The 22,969-nt window shown below is 41.7% G+C and overlaps 2 protein-coding genes across 7 annotated transcripts in view; one reads left to right on the forward strand and one right to left on the reverse strand.

Moving 5' to 3' along the window:
* DBF4 (DBF4-CDC7 kinase regulatory subunit) overlaps positions 1-12,608 on the reverse strand; it is a 28,986-nt gene extending 16,378 nt beyond the window's left edge. For both annotated transcript variants that reach the window (XM_051853365.2, XM_051853364.2), the window contains exons 1-4: positions 12,297-12,608; positions 11,199-11,371; positions 2,403-2,582; positions 105-155 (exon numbers count right to left, since the gene is read on the reverse strand). In XM_051853365.2, coding sequence (XP_051709325.2) covers positions 105-155; positions 2,403-2,582; positions 11,199-11,371; positions 12,297-12,342 — 450 coding nt within the window. In that variant the 5' untranslated portion in view covers positions 12,343-12,608. The remainder of the gene's footprint in view (positions 1-104; positions 156-2,402; positions 2,583-11,198; positions 11,372-12,296) is intronic.
* Positions 12,609-12,966: 358 nt separating this feature from the next.
* The window catches only part of SLC25A40 (solute carrier family 25 member 40), a 39,241-nt gene continuing 29,238 nt past the window's right edge, over positions 12,967-22,969 (forward strand). For 2 of the 5 annotated variants that reach the window (XM_051853376.2, XM_051853377.2), the window contains exons 1-4: positions 12,967-13,107; positions 18,443-18,511; positions 20,111-20,231; positions 22,164-22,223. In XM_051853376.2, coding sequence (XP_051709336.2) covers positions 20,135-20,231; positions 22,164-22,223 — 157 coding nt within the window. In that variant the 5' untranslated portion in view covers positions 12,967-13,107; positions 18,443-18,511; positions 20,111-20,134. Of the gene's footprint in view, positions 13,108-14,755; positions 14,779-18,442; positions 18,512-20,110; positions 20,232-22,163; positions 22,224-22,349; positions 22,477-22,969 lie in introns of those variants that run through there. The other 3 variants (XM_070059855.1, XM_070059856.1, XM_051853378.2) reach the window with 3 other exon arrangements.

The following is a 22,969-nucleotide window of genomic DNA, read 5'->3' on the forward strand; positions in this document are numbered from 1 at the left end:
GCATGTTTCTTCTATTAAAAATGAGGAAAAGAATGCTTCAAGAATATACACTATGAGTTTTAATAACAAAATGTACAGTGTGAACTTTTAAAGTTCTTACTTACATGGTCCTTGATAGCTTTTTCAACCAATAATTTTCCTCTGCTTAAACACACCTATAAAAGGACCAGAAAAATGAAGTTATAACCTAATGTTTCAGTGTAGAAGAAAGGTTACAAAGGTAAAATAGCTAAAGTAATGTTTTATTTGTAAAAGTCTTAATAGCTATCAATACAATACATATACAGTGAAAAGTGATTTCTTCATGGCCTTGGCAAGATCTCAGATTTAAAAAGTTTTTTTGGATTGAGCAATTCAACTGAAAGAGACCTAACAGATCAGTTTTGAAAAATAGCCAGGCCACACCAGAATTTTACATAATTAGTTGATTTATATTTTAGTTTACTATTTAATTGAAGATTTAAGAAAAATAATTTTATATATTGTTTTTACATGTTATTTCATTTTTTAAATAAAATACTAGGAAAAGCAGTTGAAATGCAATGAACATCAATTTGGAATAAACCACTTGTGTACTGTCTCCTTGCTCCAAAAATTCATGCATGAGTCTTCCTTGGTTTCTTCTTTTGATTTTTTTTTCCTTCTGTGAATCATGTTTTATAATTTCTTCTGTAGGTCATTTTTCCTGCCTGTTTTCTTCTCCTTTTCTCTGCTTTTCAAATTGGTACAGTAGATGAGGGTTTATTTTCCTACTTTAGATTTATTTGAAAGGCAGAGTTAGAGAGAGCGAGAGAGAGAGAGAGAGATCGAGAGAGATCTTCCATTTATTGATTCATTCCCCAAATGGCAGCAATGGCCGGAGTAGAGCTAGTTCAAAGCCAGGAGCCAGGAGCTTCTTCTGGATTTCCCACATAGGTGCAGGGGCCCAAAGACCTGGGCCATTCTCCACTGCCTTCCCAGGCGAATTAGCAGGAAGCTGGAACAGAAGTGGAGCAGCTGGGAGTTGAACCAGGGCCCATATGGGATGCCGGCACTGCAGACAGTGGCTTTACCTACTAGACCACAGGGTTTTTAAGGTTTATTTGAAATGCAGAATTAGAGAGAGAGGGAGAGACATACAAAGAGTGAGCTTTTTCCATCCACTGGTTCACCCCCTAAACAGTCGCAAGGGCCAGGGCTGAGCCAGGCCAAAGCTGGGAGCCTTGAACTCCTGGGTTTCCTATGGGGCTTGCAGGGGCCCAAACACTCAGGCTATATTCCACTGCTTTCTCAGGTGCTTTAGCAGAGAGCTGGATCAGAAGATACAGGGAAGGACAGAATAAGGTGATTTAATAGAGTGTGGGGAAGGGAAAAGGTCGAGATATAAAATGTTAGGTTTATCTCATATTCCACTGCTTTCCCAGGCACACTAGCAGAGAGCTGGATCAAAAGCAGAGCAGCCAGGACTTGAACCAGATTTCACATGGGATGGTAGCATAACAGGTAGTGGTTTAACCTGCTGCACCACAATGTTACCCCAATTGAGGATTTTTTAAAATGAGAATTTAAATATGTTTCAATATAAAAAAAAATGAGATAAACCTAACATTTTATCTCTCAACCTGTTCCCCTTCCCACACTTTATTAAACCATCGTATTCTATCCACCCCTGTATCTTCTTGGCAGTGGAATAGCTGGGATGTCATGTTAGAAACTCTAAAACAGGCTGGTACCCTTTTTATGCAAAGGGTCAGATAATACAGATTTTATGTCTTACAGATGATATAGTTTCTAACAATTATTCTATTCTTTCTAAAGCATGAAAACCACAACAAATAATATATAATAATTCTTTAAAAGAACGATGCGCTATTAAACTTTTAGTTGTAGATTACTCTAAAAAATATAATTCATCCTTAAATGCAAGGTATATGTTAAGAATCAGGGTACAGGGCTGGTGCCATGGCTCACTTGGTTAATCCTCTGCCCACGCGCCGGCATCCCATATGGGCACTGGGTTCTAGTCCCGGCTGCTCCTCTTCCAGTCCAGCTCTCTGCTTTGGCCTGGGAGGGCAGTGGAGGATGGCTCAGGTGTTTGGATCCCTGCACCCGCGTGGGAGACCAGGGAGAAGCACCTGGCTCTGGATTGGTGCAGCGCTGGCTGTAGCGGCCATTTGGGGAGTGAACCAACGGAAGGAAGACCTTTCTCTGTCTCTCACTGTCTATAACTCTACCTGTCAAAAAAAAAAAAAAAAAAAAAATCAGGGTACAAATACACAAGCACTATTTTTTTTTTTTTTAAATCACCTTTCCCAAAGACAATCAGAAAGTCTTGTGGCTTTATAACTGCTCTATCTATATAAACTCTGTTGCCAGTCTGGTATTGATAGGTGACAGCCTTTCAAAGCATATTTGAGACTTACTGTGTCTGGAGACTTAAATGAACTTCCATCATGGCTGGGATGAGGAGAAGTGGTTTCTGCAGTATATGCAGATTCTGGACTTGGTACAGGAGATATTCGGCCCAAAGTTTGAGCAAATTTAGCTTCCTTTTTATTTGAAATAAGATAACTGATATCTTTGCTAAGAAATTCTTCAACTCGCTAGAGGAAAACAAAACATTTGCATGTCATAAAAACCAATTGTTTCATACACTAGGCACATAGTAAAACCCCAATTTGATGCAATTTACTGTCTTAAAAATTAATGTTTTTAATGCTGAACCTGGAATTCTAAGGAAATGTAATCAGACTTTCAATAACACAACAGTATGTGTTGTAATCCATGTAACAACCCCATAGTATTAATATTATCCATCTTTTTGAGAAGACAACAAAAAAGAAATGGCTTACTTGAGATTATACCAATAGTGAAAGCCCATGATCTAAAGCAGCAGAGTCTGGCCGGTGCCACAGCTCAATAGGCTAATCCTCCGCACACCGAGTTCTAGTCCCGGTCGGGGTGCCGGATTCTGTCCCGGTTGCCCCTCTTCCAGGCCAGCTCTCAGCTGTGGCCCTGGAGTGCAGTGGAGGATGGCCCAAGTCTTTGGGCCCTGCACCTGCATGGGAGACCAGGAGAAGCACCTGGTTCCTGCCTTCGGATCGGCGCAGTGTGCCGGCTGCAGTGGCCACTGGAAGGTGAACCAACGGCAAAAAGAAGACCTTTCTTTCTGTTTCTCTCACTGTCCACTCTGCCTGTCAAAAAAAAAAAAAAAAAGGGCAGCAGAGTCCAGTAAAATTTCCTCAATGACGAAAAGAGTTTTCTGCACTAGCCAATACAGCAGCCACTTGCCACATATGGTGACTAAGCACTTGAAAAGTTTTCAGTATGACTGGGCCATTGGATTTTAAATTTTATTTGAAGCTAAATCATTAAGTTGTAACACTTTCCCCCAAGGCTTAAACTTACAAGAAAGAGAAAATCTTTACCTTAAGAGTGTAAGATTGTTAAACGAGAATCTGCCTACTAAAATGTTTGAAAATCACTGCTTAAATGCCTGAATATTATAAGCACATAAACCAAAGTCAATGTTACTGAAGATCACTCACATCCTGGGGCAGGAAAATTAAGCAGAAGTAAACACTAAATAGAAAAATACTAGTATTACTAAAATATATACATTGCACAAATAAATATTAAATGAACAGTAAGTACACTAAGTAGAAATAAATTATTAATCCCTATTTGTATGGAAAAAAAGACTTCTGAATTGGATAATTTTATCTAAGTATGCAGAATTTGCTACTGAGACCCAGAAAGCCTTCTTTGGTAACATGTAAATCAATTTTTTTTGAGTATTTCTGTTGGCTAATAAATAAAGTACCCACATTTATTTATTTCAGGGATTAAATATTCAGTTGCCTGCCACAGCCAGAAAGGAACTTAAAGGAACAATTTACACATTAAACACTGTCTTCATTTTCATAAAAGATACCCTAGCAAAGACGGAGGTTCTAATTTTAAGAGAAGCCTCTCCTACATATTTTGTGATAAAATAGACCTGAAAACTTTTACCATTTCAACCATTTAAAAATGTTTATTTTTATTTATTTGAAAGGTAGCGAGACAGAGAGAGCTCTTCCATCACTGGTTTACTACTCAAATGCCCACAATAGCCAGGGCTGGGCAAGGCCAAAATCAGGAGCCAGAAACTCCAGCTGTCTCCCCCGTGGGTAGTAGGAAGTCAAGTCCTTGAGTCATCACCTGCAGTCTTCCAGCACACATTACCAGGAAGCTGCATTAGAAGCAGAGCAGTCAGGACTCCAACTGGAGCTCTGATATGGAAAGAAGGTATCCCAAGAAGCAGCTTATTACCCCACTGTGCCACACTGCCTGCCCCATTTTAACCATTCTCAAGCATAGAAGTCAGTGACAATACTTTCATAATGTTATGCAACTATCACTGCTATCAAGATTTCTAGAACGTTTTTCATAATCCCAAAGTGAAAAATCTGTACCCAGTTAAACAAGTACACATTCTCCTCACCCCCACTCCCACCCCTACCCCCAGCTCATGGTAGCCTCTATTCTATCTTCTGCCTGTATGAATGTGGCTCTTCTAGGTATCTCATTGCCATCAAGGTCCTCAACAAAACCCACATTGGAATTTAATACTCATTGTGTGGTCTTAAGAAGGTGAAAACTTAATCTACAGCATTTGGAAGTGGGACCTTTGGTAGGTAATTAAAGGTTAAATGAGGCCAAAAGGGCGGCACTCTAATCCAATGGGACTAGGACTTTAAAAGAAACAGAAAAGTTTCACTATGTAATGTTCTCCCTGTCATGGGACTTTGCAGAAGGTTTCCACCACTGAGGACCTTACCAGATATGGCCACCTGACTTAGAACTTTGAGCCAAATAAAACTTTATCCTCAGTCTGTTACACAGAAAATGGACTAACACAATCATATTAAGTGGAGTCTTGTATTCATCCTTTTATGACTGGCTTCTTTCACTTAATACAACATTTTTTAGGTTCATTCATGTTGTAGCAAGTTTCAGTTTCATTCCTTTGAAACCTGAGTTAACGCTCCATTGCAAGTATATACAATGTTCTGTTTATCAATTCACCTGTTGGATGTTATGGCTGAAGAACAGTATCTGTGAATAATACTGCTGCCATGAACATGGATATAATAAATCTCTCTTCCAGAACTTATTTTGGACACATATACTCATAAGTAAAACTGCAGGATCATACATAGTATAAAATATTTTTTCAGAAACTACCCATGGTGTTTCACATAGTGGCTGCATCATTTAACATTCCCACTAAGAGTGGACAAAGGTTTCATTTCTCCACACTTGTCATCTTCTGATTTTTTTTTAAATATTTATCTGAAAGGCAGAGATAGAGAGAAGGAGAAAGAGAGAGAGAGATCTTCCATCCATTGGCTCACTCCCCAAATGACCACAACAGCCCAGGCTCAGCCAGCCCAAAACCAGGAGCCAAGAACTTCCTCTGGGTCTCCCACTTGGGTGCAAGTGCCCAAGCACCTGGGCCCATCTTCTGCTATCTTCTTTGGACATGAACAAGGAGATGGATTAGAAGTGGAGCGGCCAGGACTTGAACCAGCGCCCATAGGGTATGCCAGCACACGACAGTGCCAGCTCCCTGATTCATTGACAGTAGCCATCCTAATGAGCATGAAGTGGCAACTCACTGTGATTTTTATTTGCATTTCTCTGATGCCTAGAAATGTTGAGCATCATTTCATGTACTTAACAGCCATGAGGTATCTTCTTGGAGTAAATGTCTTTACAAGTCCGTTGCCTAATTTTTAATTGAGTTATTTTTTACTATTGAGTTGGAAAAGCTCTTTGTATAGTCAGGATGTCAATCTCTTATATATATATATGATTTGCAAATAGTTCCTATCAGTCTGTGGGTTGTCATAACTTCTTTTTTTTTTATTTGACAGGTAGATTTATAGACAGTGAAAGAGAGAGAGAGAGACAGAGAGAAAGGTCTTCCTTCCATTGGTTCACTCCCCAAATGGCCGCTACGGCTGACTCTGTGCCAATCTGAAGCCAGGAGCCAGGTGCTTCTCCCTGGTCTCCCATGTGGGTGCAGGGGCCCAAGCATCTGGGCCATCCTCCACTGCCCTCCCAGGCCACAGCAGAGAGCTGGACTGGAAGAGGAGCAACCAGGACTAGAACCCAGCGCCCATATGGGATGCCGGTGCCACTTGTCATAACTCTTTGATAATGTTCTTGAGGCACCAAACTTCCTAAATTTGATAAAGCCCAATTTTCCCATTTTTTCATTAGTTGCCTATAATTTAGCTATCATATCCAAGAAATCATTGCCAAATAGTATCACACAGTTCCTTTGGATTTCTGCAAACTTAAACTCCTTAGAACTGAGTAAAATGCTTTTTACAACTCTAATACAATTTTGTTTTTTGCCATTCACCCCATCTAAATTCCAAGCTCAAGTCACAATGCAACATTAATAGTTAGGAAAAAAAACCACTTTGACATCTATTTTAAATATGCCCTTTCCTCTATTAAAATGTCCACTCTGCTTGGTGCATTCCCATTAAGTCTTAAAGACTCAGCTCAAATTTTATCTCTATGGCAGTGTTATAATTTTCCTCTTTTAATAGCAATTTCTATATATTTTTGCTAACATACTAACAATGCTCTATTGTAAAGTATGTATTAAATTGTTTGACATTCCTCCTAGGCTGAGATTCCATGAGCAGACTATATCTTACTGTTACATTCCCAGCATCTAAAATAGTGCTGGCATACTGGAGCCACTGATAGAATAATTTTTGAATGAAATCTCCCATGTCCATATTTTTGTTAACTTTACTTATTTGAACTTATTTGAGAGATAGATACACACACAAAGTGAACTCCCATCCACTGGCTAACTTCACACAAAGTGACTCCCATCCACTGCCCAGGAACCTGGAAGTCAATCCAAGTCTCCCACTTGGGTAGTAGGGATCCAACTATTTAAGCCATCTTCTGAGGCATCCCAGGGTACACACCAGCAGGAAACTGGAATAAGGAGCAGAAACAGGATTGTGACCTAGGTACTTCAATATGGGACATGCCATTTTATTTTATTTTATTTATTTGAAAGAGAGTTATAGAGAGAGAGAGGGAGACACAGAGATAGGTTTCCACCCACTAGTTCACTTCCCAAATGGCAGTAAAGGCTGGGGCTGGGCCAGGCCAGGCCAAAGTTAGGAGCCAGGAGCTTCTTCCAGGTCTCCCACTTGGGTGGCAGGGGTCCAAGGACTGCTGATTCTTCTGGCTCAACAGTAGAGAGCTGGATTGAAAGTGAAGCAGCCAGGATTCATAACCAGAGAGCATATGGGATGCCAGTGCTGTAGGCAGCAGCTTTACCAACTATGCCACAATGCCAGCACCAGGATGTGAATGCCTTAACTACTGCGCCAAACACTCAGCCCTCACATGCCCAAACTGTAATCATTCTTCAAATTTTATTTACGTTCAAATTTATTTAGTTCAAATTTTATTTATGTAAAATTCTCTACAATTCTTCAGATGGAAGTAATCTCTCTCTCTTTCTAGCATTCTATGTTGTATTATAATTAATTAGACCCATGCCATCTCTACCTAGATCAGAACTTGAGGGTATGATACACACTGGATTCTGGATTCATGTTTTCATCTACCAAAACACACAACACTGTGCACTGCACACCATAATCAACTATTCATATGTGTTGACATTACCATGGTCTTCAATTTATTAGATATTCTTGAATCTGTGACTTTTAAAGATAAACACAGAACTTATTTTCTGGTGACTCAAGGTCATGGTGGCTAACATCAAACATTAAACACTGTCCTCAAGTACATGATATGGCAAGGCACTCTGCCCTCACATTTCTGTTCTCCAATTGCCTTAGTTTAGCTAAAATTGTTAAAGACATGGATCTAAATGTGATTGGTTCCATCTCCTCCTTAGATGGTTTATAAAAGTCACTTTTCCTGCTACTATTAAAGACATTTGGCGATGATGTTGTTAATTCACCAATATACTCCCACATCTGAATTTGTCGGAAGTGTGCTCTATAGATAAATGGGATACTAAAATGTTTTAATTAAAACCAGAAAAATATATAAAATACTCAATTTAAAGAAAAAAACACCATCAGTAATAATCTGGAGATATACTATAAAAACGATAAGGGGCCCATGTAAAATTAAATAAGCATAGGGCAGGCATTTGGCCTAATGGTTAGGATCTCACTGGGGACTCCTGCATTCCACAATGGAGTACTTGGGTTCAAACCTGGCTCTACTCTCAGATTCCTGCTAAACACTCTGGGAAGCAGCAGGTCACGGTTCTAATGGCCAGGTTCCTCCTACTCACAAGGGAGATGAAGACTGAGTTCTGGGCTACTGGCCTGGCCAAGGCCCTGCTGCTGCAGACATTTGGGGAATTAGGTGGTAAATGGGAAATGTCTCTTTCAAATAAACAACAACAACAAATAGGCAATACCCTTTCAAGGACTATCTATTTAAGTAGATTAGTATTTTTTAGTATTTAATGTTAAAATTCATTTTAAATTAGTATCTTTCACAACAGATGTTTGTAAAAATTAGGAGTGGGGATGGGAGGGAGACGGAAGGAGAGCTGGAGCATGGGTGTGAGGGAAGGATCACCATGTTCCTAAATCTGTGTATATGAAATACATGAAACTTGTATAATTTAAGTAAAATTTGTTTAAAAATTAGCATCTAGGTCCTATATTTCATGTAGATCTTTATGACACGATTTTTTTTAGTGATCGAGCATCAGAAATGGAAACCAGGATTCCAGGAAAGACAGTATACGAGGAGATCAGAATTCAATGAATAAAAATATTTTAAGAAGACAGTTGGGGCTGCTATCATGGCACGGTGGGTTAAGCTGCTGCTTCTGACACTGGTTTGGTACTGGTTTGAACCCAGGCTGCTCTGCTTGAATCCAGCGCCCCTCTAAAGTACCTTAGAAAGCAAGGGAAGATAGCCTACATGCTTTGGGTATTTGCCACTAATGTGGGAGACCCAGATGGAGTTCCAGGCTCCTGGCTTTGGCCTGGCCCAGCCCTGGCCACTGCGGCCATATTGGGAATGAATGAAAGGATAGAAGATCTCTTTCTGTCTCGTCCTCTGTTAGTCTGCATTTGAAATAAATCAAATAAACCTTTCTAATTGTTTTATATTTATTTCTTTGAAAATCAGGCCAAAGCCAGGAGCAGGGAGCTTCATCTGGGTTTCCCACGTGGGTTGTAAGGGCCCAAGCTCTTGGGCCATCTTCCAATGATTTCCTAGGGCATGAGCAGGAAGCTGAATCAAAAGTGGAGCACCAGGACTCAAACCAGTATCCATATGGGATTCCAGCATCAAAAGCAGAGGTTTCACCCACTATGCCATAATGACAGCCCTGATAAAATAAATCTTTCTTAAAAAAAATTCAGTTAAAAATCTACAATTTTGAGGCACAAATTTAATGACTTAAGCCTTTAATATTTTATTAGTCTACTTCAAACCACTGGTAAAGATTTGAAATGTATAAAACCAAAAGATCCCTCAACTATTATCTATGGCAGATATAATTAAAAATCTGTTTCTTGTAAGTGTCTCAGAAACTGCTGTGGGGTTGACAGGGACTCTAGACTCCATACTGCTGCTTTAGCCACAATTCCCTTTTTACAGGCTTTTCACGCTGGACTTTTAAATGTGCATTTTATAGCGCTGCTAAAAAAACAAATGTTAACATCATTATTATTAGCTAATGGATTAGTCATCACATTTCAGAGACCTGTCCCAGAAAGCTACTTTATAGCCAATGATTGCTGAAGGAACAAAATGGAACAGTGGTACTTAACTCTGGGAATTGAGTGGCTAATACTGTTCTGATTGGGCCAGTTATGTAGACTTCATTATGTACTTCATTTCTACAATGAAGATGTATATTTAATTTTTTTAAAGATTTATTTATTTGAAAGGCAGAGTTACAGAGAGGCCAATGTAGAGAGAGGTCTTCCACCTGCTGGTTCACTCCCCAGATGGCCACAACGACCAGAACTGAGCCGATCCGAAGCCAGGAGCTTCTTCCAGGTCTCCTACGTGGGTACGAGGACTCAAGCACTTGGGCCACCTTCTGCTGCTTTCCCAGGCCATAGCAGAGAGCTAGATCGGAAGTGGAGCAGCCAGGACTCCAACTGGCACCCATAGGGATGCCAGCACTGCACACAGTAGCTTTACCTGCTACGCCACAATGCCGGTCCCAAACATGTATATTTGATGTCTAAGTCCTTAACAAATTAAGACCACCTTGATAGGTAGTATAGTTCATAATATCATTAGAAAGCCTATAAATTAAACGCAACCTTTGGGAATTCAATGATACGTTCATTATACTACACACTACTAATACAAATATGTGTTGTGATGTTTTACTTCAGCAAAAAATAAGCAGCAAAACAATATTTTTTCAAAGATAAATAAAATAAGTGAAACATCACACCAACAAGCAATTCTAGAAACTTCATTACACACTCTTCTTAAAGAGTCTAGTCTGGCACTGAAAGGATGTTCAAAGATGTTGATCTTCAAAGTCCAGAAATTTTTAGACAGAAAACATCTTAATAACCATATCTGCTAAAATTTAATATCTTCCTTAATCCTAAGAAAACGTACAACTTTGCTTGACTTTCCTAATTCCCAATTAATGTATAAGGTAAGACAGCAGGTTTTTCAAATTCTTACTCTAAAATTTTGTTTCCTTAATGACATTTATTTTGTTGAGCCTCTGTATCTCTATCACCCAACAGCAATTTTACTTGCTTTTCATTTGAACAAGTTCTCATTCTGCAGTAACATTCTAAATTGTTACATTAGTCCATATAAACCTAAGTAGATTTCTACTAATCACAATCAAAGTGCTCCCACTCTCCACAGGGCATCCACCATTACAGTGAAAAGCAATGAGTGGTTCTATTAGGTAAGAGAGTCTCATTTCTCAACACTTTGGGAATTCAATACTAATCTCCCAATCACAGAAACCTGAAGTTTTGTCAGGCTACAAAAAGTTAAAACAAATGGTTTTTCATTAAAGACACAACAGTTGCTTAAAAATAAAATCTTAAGCATGGTGGTAATAGATGGTTGTAAATTTTCCAAAAACAATTTAATTACTTGATTACAAAATTTTCCTTTTCTGTCAATGTATGGTTTTCACTTACCCCTCCCAGATCCTTAATATCCTTTTTCAGTTTTTCACATATGGTCACAGAAGGTATGTCAAGGTAAAATACTTTTCCCCAAAGTGGCTTATATTTGGATTTTTCTGGTCTGTTTTCAGTTTTCAGAGATTTCAAAGATGATCTGTTTTTTTCATTTTTGACTTGGATTCCACCTGTTATTAAAAATATTTAGAATGAGCTAATAATGTCTTACTACAGATGCAGTTGCTACTGTCTCAAAAGTATTTCATGAAACCATAATATCACAGGAGCAATTCCTATAATCCCACCAATTAAAAGTTATTAGCATTTAAATATACTTCTTTGTAGTACCACAAGCCAAAGGCAGCAGGCCCCACACATTTTTTCTTGACCCTACTGTAAAAGTAGCAGTTGGATCCGCAGGAAGCATCCGTGTGCATTCACGACTAAGGCACGGAACTAAACAAAACTGCACACAGGAGCTTCAGAAGTGTGCAAGGCCTCCCCGGGCTGTTTACTGAGCCCCTCCGCCACTCTGCTGAGCTCCAACGCTGCCCACTCGGGCCGGCCGCGCACGAAGCTCAAGGGTTCCAGGTTCTTGTAAACCTGGTCTCCGCTACGAGGAGCGCGGCGGCCCGTTTCACATACAAGTTCTGCTGCCGAGCGACCGAGGCCTTCATGGTCCACTCGCTACACCGGTTTCGGTGAAAGCGGACCTGAGGCCCCAGCACCGGCCGCGGGGGCACAGCCCGCTGCTAGGTGGGGGTCCCCGCACGCACGCTCACGCCCACGGCTACGGGAGGAGACGCACGCTCGCCTGCGCGTCCCAACCCAACCCGGGCGGCTGAAGAATCAGACGAGCTGCTCGCTGCCTGCGCCACGGCCCTGGGGCCAGCAATCCTCCGCCCGAAACGCAAACGCCCACCCCGGCGCCCCTCCCCGGCCCCCGGCCCGAGCCCCGGCGCGCGACCGGCCTCCCCCGCGCGGCTCGCGGCCCGCAGGCCCCCGGCCCGCAGCTCGGCCGCCGCGGTGGCGCTGAGGTAATCCCGGTAGGCGGCCGCCCGCAGGCCCCAGCGACGACGCCGGGCGACCCAAGGCGGAGGGCGGGCTTCGTACCTTGGCCATGTCCTCTGCTGTGAATCCTCATGGCTCCCGAGTTCATGGCAGCCGCCCGGCGCCTACATGCTGCGTCCGGAGAGGGTGCCCCGCCGGGCGACCGCGGAAACACGGCTTCTCCGGGACACGACGGCCCAGGTACAGGCGCCGGCCCAGTTTCCGGGGCCGGATCCGGCTTCCGAGGCGCGGAGGAAGAAGGCTCCCAGCACGGCCGAGGGGGCTGCGGCAGTTGAAGATTTGAAAACGCGTCACGCGGCCGCGGCGCCTATACGCGCGCCCCGCCCCTCTCCCGCCGAGCGCCGCGCCCCGCCCCGTGCCGGCTGCACGTGCCCGCCTCCTCGCGCCGCGCGCCCCGCCCCGCCTCAGGCCCGCCCCCTGGAGCCTCCTCGGCCTCGCGCCTCGCCCTGCCCTGCCTCGGCCCCGCCTCTGGAGCCAAGCGCCCCGCCCCCCGCACGCCCCTCCTCGCGCCTCGCCCCGCCCCCCGCACACTCCTCCTCGCGCCTCGCCCCGCCCTGCCGCGAGCCCCGCCTCTCGCGCCTCGCCCCGCCCCTCGCGCCTCGCCCCCGCCCCCTCGCGCCTCGCCCCGCCCCTCGCGCCGCTCTGCCCCGCCCCCTCTGCGATGCCCTCTGCACCCCAGACCCCGGGTCGGCGCGCCGCGCGTCAGCGTGTCGCCCCGCTCCGATGAGTCGGTGGGACAGCGGTGTGGCCGAGGCTAGTGGACGCAGCAGCCCCCCAGGCCGGCCGCCTGCCGTCGGGGTCACTGCGCCCTTGCGGTCTCCCCGGAGCTCCGGCCCCCAGCCGCCCTCCCCAGGTACGCCAGTTTCCAGCGGTCGGACGTCCGGGAGGCTGCGGCCGGGCGGGGCCGGGCGAGGGCGGCAGCGGCGGCCGCAGCCCCTGCCCTGGGCGGGCTTTCCCGCAGCCCCCGCCGACCCTCGGGCTGCAGCCAGGCCGCCGCGGGAGTTCCGGGGGGCGCCGGCAGCCCCCGGCCCCGAGGCGGGTGCCCGAGCGCGGCCCCGCGGAGCTGCGTCCGCCCTACTGGGCGTAAAATGGGGATAAAGACGGGAAGGCAGAGTGGCCGCTCCGGGGGGAGCGGGATTGTGGCGGGCGGCGACCGCGGACGCATTCCCGTTTTCTGTGTCCATGCCCCAGAAGCAGTTGGGGATGCGGTTCCGCTCGTGCGGAAGAGGACTGTGTTTCCTCCGAGTTTGCGCTCCTTCGCTCTTGGCCCCGAAAGGCAGCCGTGCTGTGGCCGGTGGCGGATAGCCGCCCTCGAGCCCAGGCTGGGCGGGCGGGACTCGATCCGTGCGCGCAGAGTCAAGGACCCTTCCGGACGGTCTAGGCTGAAGGCCGGGGGCGGCCGGCGCAGCCCCCCGGGAGACAGCTGGGGTATTTGCGAGCCAGTGGACGTCGCTGGGAGAGGAAACGCAGGTGGATTTGAGACTTCGGGCTGACAGCCCGCAGGCCTAGGGGCGTGCCTGCAGCAGAGGTGAACAGGTGTGGCTTGGCCATCCATCTAATTGCTTTTGACAGAACCTATTTTAAAGTATAAACTGCCGAAACAGTGCAAGGTTTTCAGTGTTTTCAGAAGGGTTTAAAAGATAGAGAAGCATCAGTTGCAGAGAGACTGTAGTAATAGTCATGGGAGCGTGATGAGCGGGAAAGCGATGGAAAAGAGGGCCGCAGAACTGGGAAGGGAACTGGAAAAAACGCTTAAGGTCAAAAGTCACAGAATTGCAGATATTGGAATCTTAATGAGCTTCTCTGTACGGCTTTGGGTAATTTTGAGCAATTTTAATCTGTGAAAAGGGAGTTATAGATATTTCTCAGAGCTGTTGTGAAGATAAAATGGAACATTTTTGAAAGCTTTATTAATGTGTGCGTGGCATGGAGTAACAGCTCAGCGGTTGCTCTTTCTGGTGAACTCTACACCACTTCCTCCATCCCAAAGTTTTAAAAAGACTAAGACTTGAAAAATAGGCCTTTAATTTTGTGAAGATGTCATTGGTTTCTATAATTAAAACTTCTGTGGATGGCAGAGATAAGTACTAGATAAAAATGAACTTGAAGTTGACAAGTTGAGCATACTGTTTAAAAAATTTGTCAGTGTACAAGAAAATTGCACGTTTGGAGGATTTAGAAGAAATGGGACAGATTTAAGCATGTTTCTATTGAAACAAGCAAGTCTGTCTTATGCCATAGATATGTTTCTTATTTAATATAATGAGGCAGAACAGTAACGTAATTCAATACTTAACTCTGCCACACTCTCACCTGACTGCATAATTCCTTGTTGTGAATAAGCAGAACATTTGCTTTACCTATTTGTTAACATTTTTCTGATCTGTCATCCAAGGTTAACTTTTTAAAATGTTATTGGAGCCCAGATCTTTCAGTAGCTGCAGCAGGAAGGATTTGGTTGTGAATCCATGACCAATGAGGATGGAAACCTCTTTACCTATCATGTCAATAGTCAGATCTATTGGTAAGAGAATGATTATGTTAAGGTAGATCTTAAAAACATGCTTAAACAGAGTCATTTAAATGAAGGGTATTCATTCAAGAAGAATTTAATGGGGGCAGGGTTGTCTGTAGTTACAAGCTTTGGTAGAGAGTTCTGTTGAACAAAATTGAAGAACATCAGCAGAATTTTAGCCTAATTAAATGAACATTTGGCTGTGAATCAAGAGAAATGAATGTGGTACTAAGCCCTGTCCCTAAGAAATTTTATGACCGTGGGCAAATATTAACCCTTCCTAGAGTTTTCTATAAATGAAGATAATCTCTGATTAGTCTACTCTACAGCTTGTGGTGATTATCAAATGAGACCTAATATTTTTCAGGGTACCTCATGCATATCAAAATACAAATTTTGGGGATGGCTCTGTGGCACAGTGGGTTACAGCCCTGGCCTGAAGCGCCGGCATCCCATGTGGGCACTGGTTCTAGTCCTGGCTGCTCCTCTTCCAATCCAGCTCTCTGCTATGGCCTGGGAGAGCAGTAGAAGATGGCCCAAGTCCTTGGGCCCCTGCACCCACATGGGAGACCTGGAAGAGGCTCCTGGCTTCGGATTGGCACAATCCCGGCTTTTAACCATCTGGGGAGTAAACCAGTGGATAGAAGACCTCTCTCTCTCTGTCTCTACCTCTCTCTGTAACCCTGTCTTTCAAATAAATAAAAAATAAATCTTTAAAAATAAATAAATATAAATTTCATATTTTAGAATCTAGACATATTAGCTCTGTAATTCTTTTCACTTTGCTCTTCTGTAAAAACCCTGCCACCTGGCTAATAACCTTTTATCTATGGCAACCTAGCTTAGTCTTTATCTCCTGCTTCTTTGAGACCTTCAGTAATAATTATTACTGTTTGACTCTTCTGATATGTTGGTTTTTCTGAGGCTAAATTCTTAGTTCTGCAGGCTACGCATGTGAGAGTATGGTATTAGTCAGTGGCTGTGGCACTGAAGTTGCTGTCTTAGGTGAGGGTGGGCTGGCAAACCAGGGTACATTCAGCATTATCTGTTCCTTGAACACAACCTAAATGGAATATCAAAAATGGAAATACTCCTAACTCTCCCATGCAGGTGAGAGGGACACAAATATGTGAGCCATTACCTGCTGCCTCCCAGGGTGTGCATTAGCTGGAAGCTAGAATTGGAAGGGAAGCTGGAACTGAAACCCAGTCACTCCAATCTAGGTTGCAGTTGTCCCAAGCAGTGTCTTAAACTGCTGTCCCAAACGCTCACCCTGCAATGAGGTTCTTTATTGGTCGTATCTGTTCAGGATCTTGTGGACCTCCTGTACCTTCATATTCCAGTCTTTCTCAGGATGGGGATATTTTCAGCTATTATTTATTGAATAGATTTCTGTAACATTACTCCTCTCTTTGCCCTCAGGAATCCCCACAACTCAAATATTTGTCATTTAATGGGACTTCAGTGGCCTCCGAGACTGTCTCTTCTTTGTTGCTTGTATTCCTCTTTTTTTTGTTGTTGTTCTTACCTAGGTTTCAAATGATGAGTCTTTATTATAGGTTTTCTTTCTTTTGCATGATCTCTTGTTGAGGTTTTGAATTTTTTATCAGGCACTACGTCAATCTCCTTTTCTTTGGATACTGACAAACCATTGTTGTCTTCATGTGGAAGCATCAGCTTATCATTTTCATAGCTCTTATATCCCTATGTTAATATTTGCATATCTAGCAGATCAGTTGTTTCTATCACTTTTAATGAGTGGCTTTCATGGTAAACGCCTTTGTTCTGAAGATGTGTTTTTGGGTGTCATCTTGGCAGGCTATTTTGGCTTTAATTCCAGTTTGGTGATTCAGTGTAGTGTCCATATGTCTTCCACAGCAGTCTGTGTAGCAATAGGAGGTGTGGGCCACTCCTCTCATTCCTGTCAAGACCACATAGGTCTCAGCAGCAGCCTGGAGGGCGGGATATAAGATCACTTGCTCTCAGTCCATCGTGAGTATTGTCACCAGAATGCAGACCTGGAGTCCGCCAAAGTTTACTCAGATATGCTTGTTGGCAGGGACATGGCTGGAGTCATGGTAACACCTGTCCAAAGTCCACCAGGGATGCACTGGTCCCTGCATTCCTAAGCGCTAGGTAACGTCTTCATGCCCACCTACCTGTTCCTTCAAGCAGAAAATTAGTCCCAGTGTTATGCTCCCTAGTGTATGAAGAGGAATGAAATGAGCAGTCCTATGACTACCTTCCTTTAATTCCAGGTCACACACAGATCCACAGTCCACCAAGATGAGCACAGCATGATTTGGGCCCATGCCCACTTTGCTATTGGACTGCCTGTAACCCAAGGTTGGGACAACTAACCGTGGGTTACGCAGCTCAGAATATAAGTCCAATTGAATTGTGCCATGGGTCTCCCCCTGGGACTGTGACAGGTCCAGAAGCTCTACCCATAGACAGTGGCCTCGGGACAAGAATCTTTAGCGTCTGCCTAGTAGTGGTTTTACCAGTTCCAAGATGCACTCTTGTGATCACTGGGCTCCTTGGGGCTAAGGGAGAGATGACAAAGCATTTCTTTGCTGAATTCATGCCTTATTTAGTACATCTTCTCATTATACTAACACCAAGCACTTGGCTTCCCTAGCTCTTGCGAAGGTGACTTGGTACCTGAATAACTTCAAATTGTATCTCTGTGGGAGTTGATTGCCCGAAAGTCTTAACAACCGTTTTGTTCTATTCCTGTATTCATTTATTTATTTAAAAGATTTTATTTATTTATTTGAGAGGTAGAGTTACAGATAGTGAGAGGGAGAGTCATAGAGAAAAGTCTTCCAACACTAGTTCACTCCCCAAATGGCTGCAACTGCCAGAGCTTAGCCAATCTGAAGCCAGGAGCCTGGAGATTCTTCTGAGTCTCCCACATGGGTGCAGGGGCAAGCACTTGAAAGCACTTGCTTTCCCAGGCCATAGTTGAGAGCTGGCTCGGAGAGGAGCAGCCGGGACTAGAACCAGCACCCATATGGGATGCCAGCACCGCAGGCCGAGGATTAACCTACTGTGCCACAATTCCAGCTCCCTGTATTTATTTTTAAGGTATTGCAAACTATAGCTATCTTAACATTTTAGCTCTTGATACTTCAGAATGGATGTTTTTGAAAGAAAATACTGTACGTGTTTCTGCATAACGGCAGTACCATTATCTTAACAAACATTTTACTTCGACCTGAGAAAAATCAGAAAATAATAGCTAGAATATTACAACTTTTATTGTTTTCTGGTCTGTTATCTTGTTACTGTAGTTTCTAATTTTCCTGTGAATTGAAAGTTAGGTGTAAACCTTGTTTAGATTCAAATTAAAGGGTTTTATTTTTCCTCCAAGAAACATAGATGATGCCAGGTCTTTAATTTTGTGTTAACAAAATATAGTAGTCCCATTACAAATGATGCTCTGAATAACACTGTATTCAGGTTCTAAAGTTGTTTTTTTTTTTTTTTAAAGCAGACTATATTAACTAGGATAGCATGAAGTGACTGTAATTCCTCAAGATACTTAATAGAAAGCATTTAATAAATATTTTTGGTTTATGTTTTGAAGTTTTTAGGCTGTTTTCCCTTAGACTTATTAACCCTTCCCTATATGAAAAGTGAGGCTATTGTATTCTTTTTTTCATTACAGATTTTCAGCTACTGATGTTACAACCAATAAAATATTGGAGCATAGAGTTGAGGAAAAGACTTAAACCAGGTAGGTAGATATTACAAATCTAGAGAAACAATAAGACTACCATTCACTTTTATAAAGAACATAATTGATGCATTTGACACTGGAATTTCAACTATGGATATTGTATCAAAATTGTTTCCTGACTTTGGTAGATGTGATATGATTATAAAAGAGAATTTTCTTAAGTATATTGGATAAAGGGGCATTATTTGCAATGTTCAGAAGAAGTAAATTATATATAATGTGTGAGAGAATTTGTTGAAGTTGGGAATTGTTAGGAACTCATTCAGTAGCAGGGCAAGTATAAATTGGCCCAACCTTTCTGGAAAGGCTTTTGGCAATTTGTATCAAGTTTTTAAATAGTTTAGCCCAGCAACCTTACTTTTTCTCCTAAGGTAGTTGCAGAAATACTACAAAAAGATATATTTTAAGGTTATTTTATGTGACTTTTTTACAGTTCTAAAATTGGCAACAATTCAAATCTCTAACAATATGAGACTTTAAATAAATGTAAATACTATATAAGAATTAAAAAGGAGTAAATCTGTCATTATTGACACAATCTCTGTAAGTATTAAAGGAGGCTACTAAACAAACATGAATGGTGTTAACCTATTTTGTTTTTCCAAAAAGCTGTGTGTACACAGATATATGATTGTGCACACATACTTGATTTGTATATGCAGTTAGATGTAATCTGTGTTTGATACACACACACACTTGAGGGTACCTCAGAAAGTTTGTGGGGAAATGGAATTAAAAGACAAGTGTATTTTGGGACCAAAAAATGAAATTCATGTGTAGTTTTTTTCAAAATATTCATTTTCCATCAACTTTTTGAAGACCCCTGATGTGCATGGATTTCAAAATTTTTGCACCAAAAAAACATATGTTTTAATTCCATTTTCCTTTAACTTTTCAAGTTCCCACACACATATTTTTATATGTATTTATACACATAATCTTTGTATATATATGAGATACAGTGTGAGTATATACAGCATACATTGCATGCATCGTTTATGTACTTAGACATTTACAAAGATGATCCTGTCTGTATGTTGCAGTTGATTATTTCTAAACAATGACACTGCAGGTGATTTTTATACTTTTTTATTATCTGACTTTCAGAAAAGAGCATACATTGCTTTTCTCGTTGATTGTTTTAAGATACTGCTGCTTGTTAAGACTTTGTGTTTTTATCTTATCTTACACCTATGCCATAACTTTTGGTATGCAGTAAAAGTAGTGCTGTGTTTGCCAATGTTCTCTACTAGATTGGAGAAGGTATCCTACTAATGTTTAAATTCAGATTCTGTGACTTGTTGGTCAGCCACTTTGATTCTGTTCTGAGGTCAGGGTCTGTTTCCTGAATCGTCTCACCAGTGTGATGCTGCCCACACAGCTTTACTGAAGTACATTACCATTTTGGGAATATCAAATAATGTGTTCCAGTAATGGCAACTGTGTGGTACTTTTGTGGGTAGAACTTACAGATTTACTTCTAGGAGTGGCAAAAGTGCTCACTTTGATATAAGTTCTGGCTGTTGTTTTTATAGTTTATTTGATTTTTAGCAATTAATTTTTCTGTTAAACTTATTTCTTACTTTTCTTTAACAGGTTTTTCTTCAGTTAGTTAAAAATATGGATCCTGAGAAAAGGGAGCCACAGACCATCAAAGTGACACCTCTTCAGCAAATGCTTGCCTCCTGCACCGGAGCTATACTGACATCATTAATGGGTAAAAAAATTTTTTAAAGATGTGTTTATTTATTTGAAAATCAGAGTTACACAGAGAGAGAAGAGGCAGAGAGAGAGAAGGAGAGGTCTTTCGTCCGTTGGTTCACTCCCCAGTTGGCCGCAACAACCAGAGCTGGGCCAATCTGAAGCCAGGAGCCAGGAGCATTTCCGTGTCTCCCATTTGGGTGTAGGGGCCCAAGGACTTGGGCCATCTTCTACTGCTTTCCCAGGCCATAGCAGAAAGCTGGATCAGAAGTAGAGCAGCCGGGTCTCAAACCCACGTCCATATGGGATGCCATTGCTTTAGGCTAGGGCGTTAACCCGCTGCACCACAGCGCAGGCCCCAAATGGGTAAAATTTTTAATGTAGATTTTATAACCTTGGGTGTGTCAGTGTATCCATTTGAATTTTACTATCTCTGAAGTATTACACATCTTTTGTGAATACTAATATTCTTTCATCAGCATGATAATATGAAAAGAACCTTGGATAGAGAATCAGGAGACTTAAATTTTAATCCTTGCTGAGCCATTTTCAGGGTGAATGCAGCTGGGGATAGTACCTACTTCTCTCTAGACTTCATTTTCTCATCTGTAAAATTAGAATAGGAGTTTTTTGAGGTTCCTATCAGCATTAAATTTTATGACTATTATCTGTTTTTTAAAGTAGAAGATGAAATAAAACATTGACATTAAATAACAGACTTGACAGTTTATAGTAACAACCAATATAAATTTAAAAGTTGCTTGCATTACTAGTGAATTTCTTTTTTTTTTCTTTTCTTTTTTTTTTTTTTACAGGCAGAGTGGATAGTGAGAGAGAGAAAGGTCTTCCTTTTTGCCATTGGTTCACCCTCCAATGGCCGCCACGGCTGGCGCGCTGTGGCCGGCGCACCACGCTGATCCGAAGGCAGGAGCCAGGTGCTTCTCCTGGTCTCCCATGGGGTGCAGGGTCCAAGCACTTGGGCCATCCTCCACTGCCTTGCTGGGCCACAGCAGAGAGCTGGCCTGAAAGTGGGGCAACCGGGACAGAATCCGGCGCCCAGACCGGGACTAGAACCCGGTGTGCCAGTGCCGCTAGGTGGAGGATTAGCCTAGTGAGCCGTGGCGCTGGCCACTAGTGAATTTCTTAAATTTCTCTGGATCACATTTTTTTATTTTATTTTAGAGTTTGTTATAGACTTAGCCAAATAACATAGTTAGGTGATAATTTAGCATTCTAATTTGGCTCATTTATTTAAATAAGTTAACCATTGATTAGAACAAACTAATTGCTTTGTGATGTAGTATATTCAGGTCAGAATTTTAGAGCTGTCAGGCCTTAGGAATCATCTAATGTTACTTCCCTTTTCTCAGGTGAAACCTTTTCTTGGAACTACTGTTTATGGCACTTTTCTTTAATGTGAATAAAATATTGTATGTCAATTAAGTCCATTTTCCTTTGCTAGGTTCTACTAAATGGAATGAAACAGCTTGATGTTAAAGATGATTTATGGCTACGTAACTCAGATTTTCTTTTTGTATTTTTATAGAGGTGAATTTAAAAGATTAAATACATTAATTTTGTTTTATTACTAATTATAATATAAAATTATTCTGAAATATTTAAATAGACTTCTGGAACTTTTTATTCCCTACTTTACAGAACACCTTATAAATACTAGTATTTTAATTTTAGTGCTAATGGAATTATAGCTGAAGATATATGTAGTACAAGTATTATTACAGAAGCAATTATAGTCTTTCTTTTTCACTGATCCTCTTTAAGTAAAATTCAAAGGCAAAAAAATTAGAATGTTACATTCAAGACAAAGACAAATAAATTTAACTATTACATAGTCATAAGGAAAAGTATGAATTGATACATTTTGTGTTTGGAAGGTTGTACAATTTGTAGGTATCACTTGCTAATTGCAATTTATGTTTCTTTTTAGTGACGCCCCTGGATGTTGTTAAAATTCGACTTCAAGCCCAAAACAACCCATTCCCCAAAGGTATGTATACTAAGTTTCCTGAAAATGTTATGTTAGACTTTTCAAAATGTTGTTGCATGTGGTTTTGTTTGCATAGTTATCTTTTTGTTAATTTGTTGAAATTTATACCTTTTTATCCTCATGCAGGAACATTTTCACCATTTAGTTGTACATGATGAGGTATAGGCAGAAAACAAAAAAACACATATAAAACTTTTATGAACCTACTAATTAAAGCAGAGGACTGTAATATATATGGATATGTGCCTCACAGGTAAGAACATAATTATTCTTTTAAGGGACCTTAGACTCTAGCTTCTTCCATCATTCATGAGTTAAACCCATTCTGGAGTATTCATGACAATCATTCAATGGTTGCTTTAATATATTGATTGAGAATTCACCAGACAGCTTGCTTAATTGGTCTGTAATTTTTCTGGAATTTGAGACAAATAATTATGTATTAGTGTAAGAGGCAAAAGTGATAATCCCTTAATCTTTTAATGCTATTAGCATTTCAGACATATAAATAGAAGAAAATAGACTAGACTGAGAAAATTGGCTCAGATATAAATGCTTCTCAGCCGAATACATAACTGTGAGATAAAATTTATAGCTACTGTATTTCAGATGAATAGAAGGATAGATGATTGTAGGAAGAGGCTAGAAAGATGTTTCCTATAAATTAAAGAAAGCCTTAAAAGCAGGAAACACTGACACTTATTTATAAAGGGTGTTTTTAAAGTGTTTGTTGGAAAATGGAATTT

This window comes from Oryctolagus cuniculus, chromosome 16 (assembly GCF_964237555.1).
Source record: "Oryctolagus cuniculus chromosome 16, mOryCun1.1, whole genome shotgun sequence".
NCBI lineage: Eukaryota > Metazoa > Chordata > Mammalia > Lagomorpha > Leporidae > Oryctolagus > Oryctolagus cuniculus.